Source organism: Quercus robur, chromosome 5 (assembly GCF_932294415.1).
Source record: "Quercus robur chromosome 5, dhQueRobu3.1, whole genome shotgun sequence".
In the NCBI taxonomy this organism is placed as follows: domain Eukaryota; kingdom Viridiplantae; phylum Streptophyta; class Magnoliopsida; order Fagales; family Fagaceae; genus Quercus; species Quercus robur.
Genome location: NC_065538.1, coordinates 30,932,887 through 30,950,940, shown reverse-complemented (window position 1 = coordinate 30,950,940; position 18,054 = coordinate 30,932,887). Strand labels below are relative to the sequence as shown.

The 18,054-nt window shown below is 32.6% G+C and overlaps 1 protein-coding gene across 1 annotated transcript; it reads right to left on the bottom strand.

Moving 5' to 3' along the window:
- Window positions 1–101: 101 nt before the first annotated feature.
- Window positions 102–6,747, bottom strand: LOC126725783 (pyrophosphate-energized vacuolar membrane proton pump). Its single transcript, XM_050430706.1, has 8 exons — window positions 6,349–6,747; window positions 3,501–4,075; window positions 3,033–3,412; window positions 2,137–2,223; window positions 1,723–2,053; window positions 914–1,324; window positions 661–720; window positions 102–548 (listed from the first exon to the last, which is right to left on the bottom strand). Exons 1-8 carry the CDS (start codon window positions 6,596–6,598, stop codon window positions 342–344), a joined length of 2,301 nt encoding a protein of 766 aa, XP_050286663.1. The 5' UTR covers window positions 6,599–6,747; the 3' UTR covers window positions 102–341.
- Between the last annotated feature and the right edge of the window lie 11,307 nt (window positions 6,748–18,054).

Sequence of the window (18,054 nt, the reverse complement as noted above, 5' to 3'; positions counted from 1 at the left end):
GCACGAGTTGAATGCGTTTTCAATTTCTATGAAGTACGAACCCTTCAATAAAATCATTTTCCACAAGATTTTTGTAGTAAGCTTACTGCATAATGCAAATATGTAGTCAATATGAAATTTGCGGCCTGTGTCAAGCGCAATTTTCAAATGTTATCCTCATATTTGGAAAAATCATTTCGCAAAATTAATTCTCAAAGTTCATGATTGAATCAAACACTACCTAAGGGCGGAGAAGGATAATGATACAAGAAAAGAGCAAGTTAATAAACCTCTTCTGGCGGACAAAATTAAGATAAAATTGAAATAAGCTTCTTGCCCGCAGTGTTCTTTTTTGTCAATCCTCAGAAGATCTTGAAAAGAAGGCCACCATGTGTGGCGAAGAAAGGAGCAAACACGAGCGACTCAACTGCCATGAGCTTAATAAGGATGTTGAGTGATGGGCCGGAGGTGTCCTTGAGTGGGTCTCCAATGGTGTCACCAATCACAGCTGCCTTGTGTGGATCAGACCCCTTCGGGCCAAGGCTCCTTGCATGCTCTGAAGCACCAGCCTGACAATTCAATCCCAGAAAAAAAAAAAAACTCATCAGTACCCTGAATTGGTCAAATAATGATGACCAGGAACTTGATGTAGAGAGAACAAATTAGCTACTTGATTTTTACCTCAATATACTTCTTAGCATTATCCCAAGCTCCACCGGTATTAGATGCAGATATTGCTATCTGTAAAAGCACAAACCCAAAGCCAAAATGCAAAGTAAAGTCAGCAAACAGTTACACTAATCATATGCAACGTGAAGACCTATTGGGCATTCATAACATTTCTTCCACTAAATTACAAATTTATATTAGTTACTACTATAGTATATAATTTGAGAAGCACAGTTACTGCAATGTTTCAATAATTTAACATTACCTGCACACCAGAAACAAGGGAACCAGCCAGAACACCAGATAGGGTCTCCACGCCAAAGAAGATTCCAACAATAAGAGGTGTAAGCATGACAAGGGCACCAGGAGGAATCATCTCTTTGATGGATGCATCAGTGGAGATCTTCACACAGGTAGCATAGTCGGGCTTGGCAAGACCCTCCATGAGACCTGGAATAGTGTTGAATTGCCTACGTACCTCCTCAACCATTTTCAAGGCTGCACTTCCCACACTCTTCATGGTCATGGCAGAGAACCAGTAAGGAAGCATGGCACCCACAATCAGTCCAATGAAAACCTTGGGGGTCAATACATCAACGGTTGAAATAGCAGCACGGCTCACAAAAGCACCAAATAGAGCCAAAGACACAAGTGCAGCAGATCCAATTGCAAATCCCTACAAACATATGAGAATTGAAGCTCAGTGAAATCCATAAGGAATAAAACTTCGTAGAAGACATGTAATTTGTAGTTTTAAAAAAAAAAAAAAACTGATCTTTTTTTTTTTTGTTGTTGGGTGAAAAAAAATAACTAATCAAGGTAAAAGGAAACCGGCACAGACAAGCTGGCACAGTTGGTTACGAGAAACAAACAGGGGGTTCAAGGTTTGTGGGAGGCAGCAAGCAGCTTAAATTATGTTTCTATAGTCATGTTGGAAGTCACACTGAGGCATCTTCCCAGACCATATAAGACTAGTTCCATAAAAAATGAATCTGCAAAACTCTATACTAACAAATCATCATTTGCAAAATCAAAACGATAACAAAACTCAAGAACAGGCGGGTATCACAGTACCTTGCCAATGGCAGCAGTGGTGTTACCAGCAGCATCTAGGGCATCAGTTCTTTCACGGATTCGGTGGCTCATGCCCGCCATCTCAGCAATACCTCCAGCATTGTCACTGATGGGTCCATAAGCATCGATAGCCAACCCAGTAGCAATGGTGCTCAGCATCCCAAGAGCAGCCACTGCAATTCCATACATTGCAGCAAAGCTGAAACTAACAAAAATGCTAACTGCAATGGCAAAGATTGGAATGATGACCGATTTGTATCCTAGAGCAAGGCCAAATATAACATTAGTGGCAGCTCCAGTCCTGCAGGAATCGGCAACATCTTGCACGGGGCTGCAATAAGGAACTTTGTGGGTAAGTATATGCAAGTAATAAGCAAAAAGAAAGAATCATTGTCATGTTAATAATTTTAATACCTGTAGGCATTGCTAGTATAGTACTCTGTAACAAACCCAATAACAAGTCCAGCCCAAAGACCAACACCCACGCACAAGAAGAGCTCCCTGTTAGCATGTTTGATGTCAGTAGTTGCATATCAATAATGACATGTTCATTATTTCATATATCTGAAAACTTAGGGGAGCCAATTAATGAAATTCAAGTGGGTTAAAGCAGGATGAATTCAAACAATGTGTCGACTCAGTAATTGATCAAATCACTGAGCACATCACCAGGAAGTACATGGTCTTTTGTAGCTCATAATCCATTATCAATGTTCATTTTACAATCTAATTACTTTATACAGCATATAATAGACTGGAAAGCACCTCCGGAGGATATAAAGTCAACTAACAGAAGAATATGGGTTATAGATAGCTTGTGTTAGGAAAATCTCTGACCCAATGTTAAACAACTCCATGTAAAGAAAAAGACCTTCCTTTGTGAACCTTAAATAATGTGCAAAAGCATAGTGCAAGCAAGAATGTATTACACCTGGAACCTAACAACTAAAGACCACCCTCCCCCAACGAAAAAATGAACATAAATCAAAATTAGAAATGATAATCAGATCTTTAAATTAAAAGTGCATGAGTAATATGTTTGAAAACATATCTAAAGCCAAGAGCCTTGTAGCTCAATTGGCACCTCTTGATGTTTCCAACGGAGACATCTAGAGTTCAAATCCCCCCTCCCCTATTGCAACTATCGAATTAGAGAGAGAGAGAGAGAGACATATCTAGAATGTTCCTGAAGATTATATGCATGGTTACCAGTTAGTGTAGAATAAGAACTTATATGTGTGGAAAACAATATACTTAAAACAGCACCTTTCTACATAACACATTTGAAAGGAAAAACGAGTAAATCTTACCAGTTCTTCACAACTTTTTGAACCCCAAAATTGTAAATTGTGAAGGATGATGGCAGAGCAACCCAGCTAACAATCGCAATCCCCACAGTCATGAGAACAGTGGAGATGATTAGTTGCTTTTTCAGTGCTGGTTCAATTTCCTTGACAGCCTTGATTTCAAAGAAATCAGTTGCAAAGAGGGTTGTGATTAAACAGACAAGGATACCCATAGAACTGATGAGAAGTGGATAGCACATTGCAGTGAATTCATGGTTGATACCAAAGGAGGAGATGGAAGCAACAACAAGGGCAGCACAAGATGATTCAGCATACGAGCCAAAAAGATCAGATCCCATTCCAGCAATATCCCCAACATTATCACCAACATTGTCTGCAATTACCTGAATGAATGACAACATACCTTAATCATTACAAACCCAAAACAACAGTGGCTAAAACAGTTAATTTTAGAAAAGAGACATGGCTTACAGCTGGGTTTCTTGGGTCATCTTCTGGAATGTTTCTTTCAACCTTTCCTACAAGGTCAGCACCAACATCTGCAGCCTTAGTATAAATACCGCCACCAACTCTTCCAAAGAGTGCCATGGAAGATCCACCAAGACCATAACCAGTTATAGCCTCAAAAAGGCCTTCCCAATCATCACCATAGTACAGCTTAAAGAGATTGATAGTAACGTAAAGAACCAAAAGACCATTTGCAGCAAGTAGAAAACCCATCACTGCACCGGATCTGAATGCAGTAATGAAAGCCTTCCCAACACCCTTTCTTGCTTCCAGTGTTGTCCTTGCATTGGCATAAGTAGCAATTTTCATTCCAAGGTAACCAGACAAAACTGAGGTGAAAGCACCAAGCACAAAAGAGACAGTGCTAAAGATTGCAGTTGCAAGTGCTGGCTTGCATAACTTTTCTGCATCATAAGTGCAGGGCTGGTTTTTTGTGCTGAAGCCCTTGACGGACCCCAAGAAGAGGAAGATCAAAATTGCAAAAGCAACCATAAAGACCCCAACATACTGATATTCGGTAAAGAGGAAGGATGTCGCACCTGTTACATGAATGCATACAATAATTTTAATAAAACAGAGATACAACCATATCTGGTGATAAACTGCAGCTTAAAATCTGAACATATGCAGAAGTAGCTTATAAGAGAATTGCCTAAACCATATGAGACTGCAAGCAAAGATTATAAACTGCTCCAAATAAATCAGGGATCATAATTATTTGGCCATTAACAACAAAGTAGCAAGTCTGGCAATATCAAGTCGCAAACAGATACCCATTGTCACATAGAATTATGCAGTACAGTGGGAGGAAAAATCTAAAGATGAAAATTCAGGGATTGAAAAGACTGGTGCAATAAAAAAAAAAAAATTATCATCAATGCTAAAGCTACTACCAATTTTAGTACAAAAAGCTTACAGAATTGTATGGCAATGACTTTCATCAACAACAAAAAAAGGTTGTACCCAATGCCACATCAACAACATAATAAATAAATTTCTTGATTACTTTTTTGTTTTATGTTTAAAGTTGACACATAAGTTTGTAAGATTTACATAGTAAATTTGTAATAGCCCTAACTTGACAAATAATCAACAAATGGGAAATGAGCACTGGTTGTAAGGGATTCCATCCAAGACTTTTGGAAAATTAATACATTATGATCAGATCGTTTAACCCTGTAATAGCCCTAACTTGACCAAAAAAAAGGGGGGGAAATGAGCACTGGTTGTAAGAGCCTATATATATATATATATATATATATATATAAAACCAAGCCAGACTTTTAGTTGACTTCATAATAATATGTCACGTAAGCTTTTGAGGTCTCACAATTTTATACATAATTATTTTAATATATATTTTTAATTAAATTTAAATTTCTATTCTATATTTAAAATCTCCATTAAAATCTTAGCATATCATGTTAAAATATATACTTCCCTATACAAATGCAATCATAATGAATATCTATTAATAATTATCATAATTATCAATTTCATATTAAAAATATACATATTATATTACCAAGGGTTATTGACAAATGTGTATATATATATACACACAAGAGAATCCTACTTTCTCAAACAAACTTCATTAGCATTAGACAGAATGCAATGCCCATGATGTTTTGCAAAAAGGAAGGGGCATTTTATCCCTGTGGCATCGCATTAGGAATATTCTTTTCAGCCACAAAACTATATCTTCTTCTTTTTTTTCCTAGGTAAGTCGAACCATTTCTTATACTGACACCATTCTTATACTACCACTAAAATCACTTGTTCAAAATACTCAGAAGTCAGAACGTAGATCCATTTCCACATGCCATATTCTCAGTTTTTTTTTTTTTTTTAAATAATTAAGAAATACTCCTGAAAATCCTTCATTTACATAGGACAAAAAAAATTAACTCCTAGTAACACGACAAGGTAAACACGAATAACATTTACTTTCCCAAACAACAACACGAAAATCGAAACAAAAAAGAAGAAGAAAACAACAAAGAATAAAACAAAATTGTTTTAAATGTTTTTTCTCTTTTTATAATTAATACACAATAATATCTTTGATCCCCAAAGATGCTACAACACGGTAAATAAAGCCACATACATTGAATGACAGCATTCACGTGTACCACACGAGCAGTGCACATTTAGTAAACAATGGTAATACCCAAAAAGCCAAACGTATTTACACAGAAAAAGACAAAAATCATTAACATCCATCCCAGTAATAAAAATCGAAACTTGAAAATATACATTATCTTCTAGATCTAAAGTAAACACGGCAAAATAATTAAAAACATTTACTAATAGTAATAACAAATTAAAATACGTCAATCCCAAAAGCTAAAAAAAAGCAGATCCAATAGTAAAAGCTTAACGTAAAGAAAGAAAAAGTCCATAAAAGGGTACTCTACCTCATACGTAGAAAAATTCAAAAAACGCGAAGGTTTCGTCAACTTTTGTTGACGTGTGAAACCCTATAATACACCTTGTTTGGTTGCGAATTTCCAAAGCGTAAAGTTCACAACTTTCTTAGTTTTTTTTTTTTTTTTTTTTTTTTTTGAAAACAGAAAAAACTACCAGTTCAGCTGAAAAACCATTAAAAAAAATTCAAGTTCGAAATTTCACTTTCTTTTGCTCGTTTTCTTAACAAAAACAAGTCAAGAATATTATTTAGTAAGCTCAAAATCTGACTTTTCTTTTCTTTTTTTTTAACTTTCCTTCATTTTCTTAGTTGCCAAACGAAATCCAAAAGCTCATAATTTTTTGTCAAAAAACTACAAGAACCGTTAGATCTCAGCTCTCTCACCTTCGGAAATGGCGTTCTGAATCTCAGCGCACTTAACGACGACGTTTTGGTCGTTGATGCCGTCCTCCTCTTCGATCAAGTACTCGCCGTAACCATTCTTGTTGTTGTTTCCGGACTGAGGCGGCGCGTGGCGCTCGGGCGTGACCTTCACGCGCGAGACTAGTATAAACTGCACGAACGAGAAGGCGATCCCGATCACAGCGCAGACTGGGATCACGATCTCCGTCGCCAGCTCCGAGAGCAATGCCATCCTTAGCCGGAACCCTAGCTCCACTCGCGTGTCCCCACGCGCCGGAAAGTGAAAAGCCTAAGCTAAACACAGTACACACGCACACACTGTGAGAGAGAGAAAGAGAGTCACACAGAGAGTGAAAATCAGTGAGTGAAGCTCTTTGGGCTAAGGTTCAAGTGGTTTTATAATAAGAGGGTTAAGGATAAAAATTGCTTACGTGTGTTTTGTTGTTTGAAGGTGTTAAAAATAAAATATTTTTGGTCCTCGTGTTTGGAATTATTTTTAATTTTAGCGTGCGTTTGCTGTTTGCAGCGTTTTGCATTTTAAAATTAGTTCCCACAGCACTATAGCAGTTTCAGCCATATCATATGAAAACTCACAGCGGATTATTTGCTACCGTATCTTTTTACTATTTACGTTTTAAAATTATTTTATTACAGTGTTTTTAATTTTCAATTTTTAATAAAATAAACGATATTTAAATAGACCCTTAGTATTCAAGTTTTCATCATTTTTGTTTCGATCCTTCTATATTGAAAGAGAAGGTTAAAAAATAAATAAATATCTTATTATTGGGACACATTTAACTCCAAACTTTTAAATAAATTTTTTTGTGTGTTCCAAATAACTTAATTAGTAAAAACTTTTATAATCGAAGTTTAAATCTCACTTACATCAAAAATCAATTGATGTATCAATTATCAAAAATTGATTGGTGTTTTAACTTGATGATAAGTTAAAATTTCATCATACATAAAATAAAATTTAAATTTAAAAATATTTTAAAACACAAATTGCTAATTAAAAAATGGGACAGTTAACGGATAACCTTAAATCAATTGTAAAGTTTTGATATCATTTTTAATAAAAATATAAAAAATGGTCAAAAACATTAGTTTTTCTTATAATAAGTTTTTAAAAATATTTCATAAATCAATTTTTTTTTATTGCATTCATTAACTTTTCTATTTAAAATTAATCTCTTCCTTTATAAAAAAAGAATAGTCTTTTTCTAAAGTGAAATGACGGTTATGGCTAAAATGATAAGATTTAAATAAAATGCACAAAAACTTGAGGGTCAAAATGTAAGGACAAGAAGGAATTTTTACCTAAAAAAGTGCGTTTTAGATTTATGATAGTGGCCGTTGGATTGAGGTTTATTATGTGAGATTTGAAAGGATCGTACGGTTGGTGAGTGGTGATTATCATATCTAGATGCGAGATGTGGGACCGAGGAATTGGTTAAGAAAACCCTTTCATTTTACCCAGATTATTCGAAGCATCTATGTCGGAATCGCTTTTATTTTACTCTCGATTATTCGCTTTTGATGCCTTTTTTATGGAATATATTCCCTGCACCGCACCACTACTAGATATGATGCGCCATCAACTCACCGATATATGTATATGTCTTGTCTCTTGTCCTTGTAAAGCTGTGACTGGGTCCTAATAAATACTATTACTTTTTTTTTTTTTTGAAACTCCTAATAAATATTACTAATTTTTATCCAAGATTAATAGTTAATAAACCGAACATATCAGGTTGAGGAGTGAAATTTCCTAACTGAATAGTAGCTTCTTAACAGTGTAGATAAATTGTTTTAGGTAACCCATTATCAAATTATCTTCAGCAAAATAATTAAATTATTATTTTTTTAGTATTAGAAATTTTGTAGACAATATGTCTCTAAAAAAAAAAAAAATTTTGTAGACAATAACTTCTTTTTCAAAAAAAAAAAAATTAAGAATGTTGTTCCCTCAATGATGATTTTTCTTTATCATCAAATTAATATGTTCATAAATTTTTTTAAAAAAAAATAATAAATCAACCATAAAAGATCTTATCTATTATTAGTGAGGTTACACAAAAATAAACTTTTAAAAAACTAAAATTTAGAATTTAAAAATGAGTAAACTGTTGGATTTAATGGTGCTAGTTTTAAAATTCACAATTAATTTTTTAAGACTGAAATCCATAATTAAAGTATAATTTTTTGGCCATTTAATCAAAACAAATATTTATTTTAAAGCAAAATAATTTTAATGTTTTTATAATGTGCAAAAGATTAAAAATAACTAGCCTCATCATATGCGCTCCGCATGTGCAATGAAGCATTTTTTAAAAGTTTAATGTAATTTTTCTTTTTAAATCTATCTATTATTAATGAGGTTACATAGAAATGAACTTTTAAGAAACTAAATTTTAGAATTTAAAAATAAGTAAACTGTTGGGTTTAGTGTGTGCTAGTTTTTAGGAAGAAAAAAAATGTATTAAACATGCTTGAGGTATATTCAAATAGAGAGTGTGCTAATTTTTAGGAAAAAATTTTATGTGTTAGTTTTTTTTTTTTTTTTTTTTGAATTTTGTTGAATTACAATTTTAACCCTATTTTTTATTTTTTATGAATAAATATTACTAATTATATTAGGAGTATTTTTGACTTTTTCTTTAGTCATAACTAACTTTCTAAATCTTCTTAATATATAGAAATTATATAAAAATACAGTGGAATTATTCATTACATTATGCATAATGTATTGGGTGTGCAAAATATTTTCTGGTAAATAAGAAACAATTCCAATTTCCTAACACATATGATTTATTGAAATCCTTGTCATTTTGCAAGGAGTAAAACTTTTAGAGCACTGACAGCTCGTGCCATTGTAAGAAACAGGAATAGCTTTGTATTTACCTGTAGTTTAAAAAGTTTGGACAAAGCGCAGATCCAAAACGTTTGAATTGATCTCAAACAATCCACTATGTCGCAACTTGCGATTTAGAAAGTTATTTTAGGGATAAACTAACTACTAAAGTTACCGTAACAAACTATTTTACAAAATGTTGATGTGATCAATTTTTTATTAATTTTTATCTAAGTTCACTATTACTATCACTTTTTCATTTACCAATAATTGCTTACCACATCAGCAGTTTATAAGATTTTTTGTAAAATAATTTATATCTCTAGCATTATTCTAAACTACTCCATATTATTTTTCATAATTATCTTATATGGTAGATTGTGATTATTGTTTGTCACTTACACGCGAACTCATCGCTTATTGTATGCCGCATCAAAATTAATGAATTATAACAAAATTGTGGCATAAAAGGTTGTTGTCTTCAAATTTTTCTATGTAACATTTAAATGAGTTAAATAAGTCACTACGATCAAATGACTAAAATTATACGTTGATAATATCTTCTGCGTAATGAATGGGAAAAAATAGCTAACGTGGGGCCAACGATTGAAGCGATCATGACCGTCCGTGGACAAGTAAAGGGGGAGCATGGGGTGTGTTGGGTGGTATTACATGGAGCAGGGGATGATGGCTCTATATCACATTATTCACATCACAGTAGAGGATATTGTGTTTGTGGGTCGTCTTTTGAATCGTGTTTTTGAATGGCGTGCAAAAGCCTCCAATCGGATAATACGACTTCATTTTTTTTATTCTTTTTTCTTTTTTCCCTTTTTTTTGGACAACCCCCACTCCCAACTAGTATATATTATCTTCTCGCACTCCGGTTTCCAATTATGTTGGGGGATAATACTCAACAGTAAAATATGAAAATACAATTCTTTTGTGGTTTTTCATTTTTGTGATCAATCATTTTTCTGGAGATTTTATAGACTATTAATAAAAAGTTTAGTTTATTCTTAGTACTTTTTTTAAATGGATATATTTTTTTATTTTAAATATACAATGACAAATGGTAGTAAATTTTAATCTTCATATTTTATTTAGTTAGTAAATTATGTGACAACCTTTCATTAAAATAAAATAAAATTAAATCCGTTAACAAATTGATTTCTTCGTGACATCTAAAATATTCCATTTTTACACTCTTTCTTGAGGTCCGTACAAAATAGTAATCTTTGTTTCCTAAAAGTTAAATATTATGTTAGAGTGATGGAGGGTATTGGCAGGTCTTTGTCCAACAAGCTGGCTGGTCCTTTTGTTTTAGACTGCTCTCACGTTTTCTTTGATGTAGTTATAGTTGAGCATGAGTTAGTTAAAAATTTAGTGTAATTTGTTCAGTTTTTGTCGTTTCAGTAAAAAATATTTGATTTACATTATTAAAAAGAAAGTACGTAAGTGTCACTTTGATAATGTTAAAGAAAAGTTTGTGTAATTAAAAAAAAAAAAAATGATTGAACATTTTGAGTGTACACAAAGTGCAAACACTATCTTTTAAACATTTTTTTAATTGACTTATTATATTTTGAGTGCCAACAAAAACAACTCCATATTCTTCCAGACATCAGTTTCTTAGATAGTAAACATTGCAATGTTTAATTGGTTATGTTCAATTAAGGTATTTCAATAATTTTTATTGGAAATAAGGCATTTCAATAATTTTTATTTGAAAAAAAAAAGTTTCCTATTTTTTGTACTGCTTGGAAGGCAAAAAATATAAATTCTATGTACCATTTTTTGTGTTCCATTTTATACTCCATCAATTACAACTTGTCATATATTTATTTTACTTTCATTATAAATTAGCCAAATTTTAAAATGGAAAAAAAAAATTAAAGACATGACATAATATGATTGGAGATTACAAAAAATGGAATAGAGAATTTGTATTCTCTTGCTCAATGAGTTTTTATAAAAAAAATTCCTGAATTTTATAAATTTCTAATCATAGTTGGTTATAGCGATCTCTCATATAGTAATTTTTCTTCATACTTACTCATGTTCTTTTGATTAAGTTTATCTTCTTCTTAAAACAGAATATACAGTATTTAAAAAGCGTTAATCTATTTCAAGTTATAATTATATTTTTGCAAAATAAATTAAATAAATTAATGATATAATTGGTTGCAAAATAAACAACACTAATTAATAATATAAGTTTATCCAAATATACACATATGTACAAGACCATAGTTGGTAATGTAGGGGATTAAATATATATATATATATATATAGTATGGAATAATTGCATGTTTCATTCAGCTCAAGATTAAAAAAAAAAAAAAAAGGAAATTATAAATATACAACATAAAAAAAAAAATGAAAAAACCATAAACAAATGTATTGTATGCATATATTACGATTTTGAATAAAAATTTTCAATTTAGTAACATGCTTATATTATCTTAATGTAATTTTATAAGATTAAAGATATTATAAAAATTCAACTAATTAAGAGATTAATGAATTTAGTATATATTTTTCTTCAAATTTAATTGTGTTTTTAAGGAAAAAATTATAACAAGTTAATGAATGGAATAATGCTTAGTATATTCTTTCATTCACTTACTTAGTCCAAAAAAAAAAAAAAGTATTTATTGTCTTGTGTAATTATCATTTCAAATGATTTTATTTTATTTGTTTTAAATCAAGTATAAAAAAGTATATAGATTATATATGGAATTAAAATCAAATAATTCAAATTATACAAAAATATTAATAGATGAAAAAAATTTCAAGATTATAACAAAAACATGAAAAGGTTGATGTTTAATATAAATAATAATTAACAAGGAACTAAAAATATTAATTTGGATAATTTAATTGTTTTTTTTTTTATACAAGATAGAATTTCTACTCTGACATAATCTAAGTATATATATGTGTGAAACTCTCTCCTATAGACTTGAACCTCAGCCCTTACCCTCCACACCCCACAAGCATTTATACTTATAAAGTGACCACTACACCAAGGGTGCGCGATGATATTTAATTGTTATATATAGTGAAACATCTTAACAAAATAAACAATTATATTCATTATAAAAGCATTGAAGTTCAATTAAATTGGAGCATTTTTGTACAAGTATAATATTGGAAATGTTTAGTGCATGTTTAGTATACTTAATTATATAATATATAAAAATGTGTGAATTCTAGTTTACTTAACTGGTAAAATTTTTAATAATTAAATAAGAGATCTAGAATTCAATCCTCATTTATACTAAAAATCGATTGGTGTCGTTCTCTTAACATATATCATAAAGTCTTATCTTATCTAAAAAAATAATAATAAAAAAAAAGACCTATTATTTTAAATGCATGGAAAGTTGGAATGGAGTCGGGGTGGAAGTAGCAAAAGTGAAAGCGGTAGTGAGACCTTTTTGGAAGCTTGAACATAATATATAATAAATAATAGCGGGAGGTTTTTTGCTTTATGATGAAGTGAGGAGTCACAAAACACAACACAACAAATTAAAGCAGTGTGGGACGTTCAAAGTTAAGACTTATTAGGAGAAGTGAAGGTTAAGACTCGCCTCTCAAGGCTCAAGATTCAAGGCTGGTCCCCCCCACTCTACAATCTACACATACAACTCATCAGCTGAGGCCTAGTGAGGAGTGAGGACCCATCAGCGATCTCGATTGGGTCACTCAACTCCAACATTTCAGCTTTCAGCTTTGCCTTTTTAACCTAACTTAAACCAGGACTCCCCACCTTACTTCTGCACCTCCTAGCTTTGCTGATTGGATTTCCCACTTCCCAGCTAGCTACAACTCTAGTTTTTGAACCACTGGGACCATGATATCTTATACCAAACATCTCCAAAACCTGCTTGTAATTTAAATCATACAACGTACTAATCAATTAATATGACCCCATCTTTCTTACTTCTTTTGGAGATATGTACATGATGCATGATTAGTGGAGGGTGTTATGTATAACACAAAAAGTGTGAATTGAAAGAAGATTTGCATTCAATACGTCTATACAACTATAAAACTTTTGATCCATCTTTCATCTGTTCTAGAATCCTATGAGTTCTTGCTGGTGCATGTATAATTTTTGGAATTATTTAATGAGGGAAATTAAGTTGGAAAGCATAGTTCTTTTCGTATAGGGCTTTATTCTTTATTTCTTTTCCCTTTTCAATGTTTTCTTGTGTGATTTTTTTTTTTTTGACATATTCTATTTTAGTCTAATCTAAGTGTATATATGTGTGAAATTCTCTCATGAAGATTTGAACCTCAGTCTTTCCTCCCACACCCTACAAGCACTTATACTTGTAGAGTGACCATCGCATCAAGGATATACGGTGGTTTATGTGATTCTTATAATGACTTTCATTTTTTCTTTTTCTTTTTCTTTGGAGGTTAAAAGAAGGCATTCAACTAATGCCAGAATTTAATCTATTACGTTAGTACGCTAATAAGTATTAAGTAGTAACTATATACTTAAAAATAACTAAACAGTTCTTGTTAATGATATGATATCCAATCTTGCAAATTTGCTTATTTCTTATAGGCTTTTTCTACCTGCTATTACGTGACAACCCACAAACTATAATAATTATATAAAAATAGTTGTTGTCATTATTTTTTTTGTCATTTAGATCATCATGGTTCACATTGTTAGTTCGATAAATAATTATTATCACTCATGCACTCTATTATGTTTTATAGGTATCAAAGTAACCATGTGACCATGAATAAATATGCTAATCATTGTAAAAAAAAAAATCTATATTTTGACAAGCTTTTCCATAATTATTTCAGTTCCACTGAACCTTGCTGTCGGCTCATTCGAAGCATCGGTTTTAATTAATACGCCATGACTTCAATTATAGGAGCTCATCAACAATAAGTGAAAATGCCAACCCTACCTAAATATTGTTCGAATAAATTTCTATTTTGGGTGAGGCACAGCAGTTAGCCAGTAAATGCCTTTATTTCTTGCCTTATGTGTGCAGAAGATGGATTTCATCGACAAGCCCAAGAGGAGAAAGGGAAGATTCCCATCTATGAATGGAATATTCCTTTTTGAAATGCAAGATAATCGTTGGAAAAAAACAAAGGAGAGAGCATAACTCTCTAGGAGTGCGTGCGATTCAGTTATGTCGGTTTCTTTCTAAATTTATCACCGAACTAATAGAGATCGGTTTTTTCATAATTGAAACCGATGCACACCGCCTAAGGTCAGTTTTTCAACCTATAGTGGTGCGGTTTTTTGTAGTCGGTTTAATCGGTTTGAAAAAAAAAACTATTTATTTATTTATTTTAATCTAAAAATTGGGTTTTCAAGCCCAATGTACACAACCTGTTCAAGACATGAGTACACTTAAACATGTCCATTTATGACATGAACATGAACATAAATGGACAAAAACACTTCACCCAAGCCTAGAAAACTTGTCCATTTATCACGTGAACTTCAATGCTAATTAGTTTGTGGAAGTATGTATTGGAAGTGATAAACAAGGGCCTAGAAAATTTAGTGTCATCTCATAAAATATGCCAAGAAATTTCACAAAAGTCTTGACATTTTCTCAATCAAGATAGCTAGGAGGACCAATGGGCTTTTTCCCATTTCCATTCGCTTCATAAAAATAAAGTTTGTAATGCCCATCTTCCTCTTCCAACCTATCAAATGCTCTCACAAATTTCAAAGCACAATCTAACATGAGATAAGTCGAATTCCATCTTGTTGGCACATCAAGGGTCAAGGGACAACAAACATTTTGCTTCAATTTTCTCCTTATCAACACATTCTTGAGACTTCTTAAACATTGTAAGGGAGGCTCTCATGTATTGCACCACATTCCGAAAACCTTGGCAATTGATTCATGAATGGACTTCAACCCACTTTGCACTATTAAATTCAAGATATATGCACAACAACGCATATGCATGAACTCATATGCTATTATCTATTTCTTTTGTTTCTTCTTCACATAATCAATTGCCACATCATTAAAACTAACATTGTCCGCGGTAATTGTAAACAAATGGTCTATACCCCACTTCAACAAACATGACTCAACCATCCTACCTATGGTGTCCCCTTTGTGATTAACTATAGGGCAAAAGTTCAAGATTTTCTTTTGATAAGTCCAATCACTTTCAATGAAGTGTGCAGTGATTACCATGTAGTTCAAGTTTTGTATGAAGGTCCAAGTATTCGTTGTCACACAAAATCATTGCCCAACAAAAGCCCTTCTCAAAATATCCACCTCACTAAAATAAATTTTCATACAAGCCCTTGTAATAGTAGTGTGATAGGGAATAGGAAATCTAGGCTCAACTATTTCCATAAATTCTTGAAAGCCTTAACGCTCCACAAATTTAAAATGTAGTTCATCACTGATGATCATCCTTGCCAACACCATCCTTATCCTCTCTTCACTATAGTTTGCAACCAGTAGCACATTTGAACCACTTTCCCCTTCCTTCTTAGCTTGGAAAGACAAAGTTTTTTACTTATCATCACAGGGAAAAGGCCACTTCTTACGAACATCCATGTGGTGCAACATTCCTAAAGTATCATTTTTCTTACTGTGACAATTATATTGATTTTTACAATAATTGCATTGTGACTTTGGTTTCTCAGGATCACCACCGGGTAACTTAGTGAAATGCTTCTATACTATAGATGAGTCCTTACCACCCTATTTAGGTGGCAGTAGGGGAAGTGATGCATCAAGTCCAATTGGTGCTACAAGTTCAGGTGAGTTAGCACCACCAGGAGAAGGGGGGTCTCTAGGTGCACCAAATCCAGGTGGAGCATCTACACCCATCTAAAAACAATAATAATAGTCAATCAGTTTTTTCTCAAGATCAAATTTATTTTTTCACAATCAGCCAAATATTAAACTAAAAATTATGAATAATGAGTGATTAGAGATTACCTCTCGGAGAAGGATTGAAGAAGAGTGAGAACTCCCTCAGTCTCAATCTCCCTAAAAAATTAAAATACAGGAAAAAAAATGAGTACTTTTCACAGAGAGAGAGAAAGTGATTAGTGCTCAGTGATTACCTCTTGGTGAAGGATTGAAGAAGAGTGAGAACTCTCTCAACTCAATCTACCTAAAAAATCAAAAGGCTGAAAAAAAAAAAAAAAGTTAGAAGACTACTAGACTCACTGTTTGGAGAGAGAGAGAGAGAGAGAGAGAGAGAGAGAGAGAGAGTTTGTAGGAGCTATAGTGACTGATGAGGCAAAGAGCCAGTCGTTCCAAGAGCGGCGAGCTAAGAGAGAGATTGAGGCCTAACCGTATGAGAGAGTTAGGGTGTTTGGAGAGAAAAGAACATATTTATATTCTACAATACCTAGCTTAAAATGATGTTGTTTTGTGTTTTGTGTGTGTGTGTGTGTGGTTTTTTTTTTTTTTTTTAATAATTTTAACCTCTAAGTGAAATGATGCGTTTCATTTTAAAAAATAAAAACCAAATCTTTTATTCCTCATCGGTTTGGTTCGGGTGTTCATCGGTGAAGGATCACTGGTCCGAAGTCAGCACCACACTGGCATCAGAATGGGCTTTGCCTTCCGCTTACCAGCATCGGCTTAGTCAGTTGGTGCCAATGTTAGGACAAAATTGTCGACGCCAGTCGGTTGGGTCGGCACTATTCGGGACTTGCATAGTCCTATAACTGTCATGATTAGAAAATTATACAATAATGTCATTTTTTTTTGTTGAAAAAGAAATGGATAGGCCTCCCATTACCCACATCTGTTAAAAATAGGAGTAAATTTGTATTTTTGTTACCCTTTTATGTCTTTATCTTCTCAAAACATAAAAAAAATAAAATAAAATAAAACAAATCAAGAGAAAAGAAGATTTGGAAGCTAGGTTTTGTAAAAACTAAAACCTAACTTTTACATATTCTTTTCACGCATTAAAAATTGAAATTATGGACAAGAACTAATAATAAAGAGCCATACCATAAGCCCGCCCAAAAGGCCATCAAGTAAAACCCGGTTCCAGCTATCAAAGTATGGGGAAATTATTGTGTACTCCCGGAGTATCATAAATGTGTACTCTCTCCTCTCACATGAATTGTGAGTCTCACTAATTAAATTTATGGTGAGAATTCATGGTAGGACCCATCATTCATGTGAGAAGAGGGAGTACATATTTATGATACTCCAGGAGTACCTAATAATTTTCTCAAAATATGAATGAACTGTAAACCTTGCCTACGCTAGTAGCCCAACTGAAGTAATTGCCATTATTAGGAAATAAAAAATAAATCCAGTCAAGCATGTGAACCCCATAATTCCAGCAGTGAACCCGCCAATAATTGACAGAAAAGTCCGGCAGCACAAAAACGTAAATACTTATGGATTCTACCTTCAAGAAAAAAAATTTAGAAATGATTTTTTACTTCATATATTATTTATTATTTTTTTTTTTTGGTAAACTTCTTCTTCATATGATACACCCAACAAGCCTTATATTTAAACTCAATGGGTAAAGCAGAAAATCATCCCATCCATCATTTATTAAGTCACGCCTTAACATTAAAAATCGCGGTGAACTTAACTGATTTTTTCCTTTCTCTGGTTCAGGTGAGGAAATGCATAATTTCAATTTTAATGTATTAAAATAAAAGATTTAAAAGTTGATATATGAAAAGAAAATGTAAAAGTTAGGTTTTATTTTTTTTTACAAAACCTAGTTTTAAGATCTTCTTTTTCCTTAATTTTTTTTTTATTTTTTATTTTTATTTTTTTATGTTTTGAGAGAGGAGGGACATAAAAGGGTAACAAAAATACAAA

Coding starts and splice junctions, on each gene's coding strand:
- LOC126725783 (XM_050430706.1), bottom strand. CDS start 6,598: ATGGCATTGCTCTCGGAGCTGGCGACGGAGATCGTGATCCCAGTCTGC. Junction 2,224..3,032: donor CAAAAAGTTGTGAAGAACTG/GTAAGATTTACT, acceptor ACATGCTAACAG/GGAGCTCTTCTTGTGCGTGG. Junction 549..660: donor ATGCTAAGAAGTATATTGAG/GTAAAAATCAAG, acceptor TTGAATTGTCAG/GCTGGTGCTTCAGAGCATGC.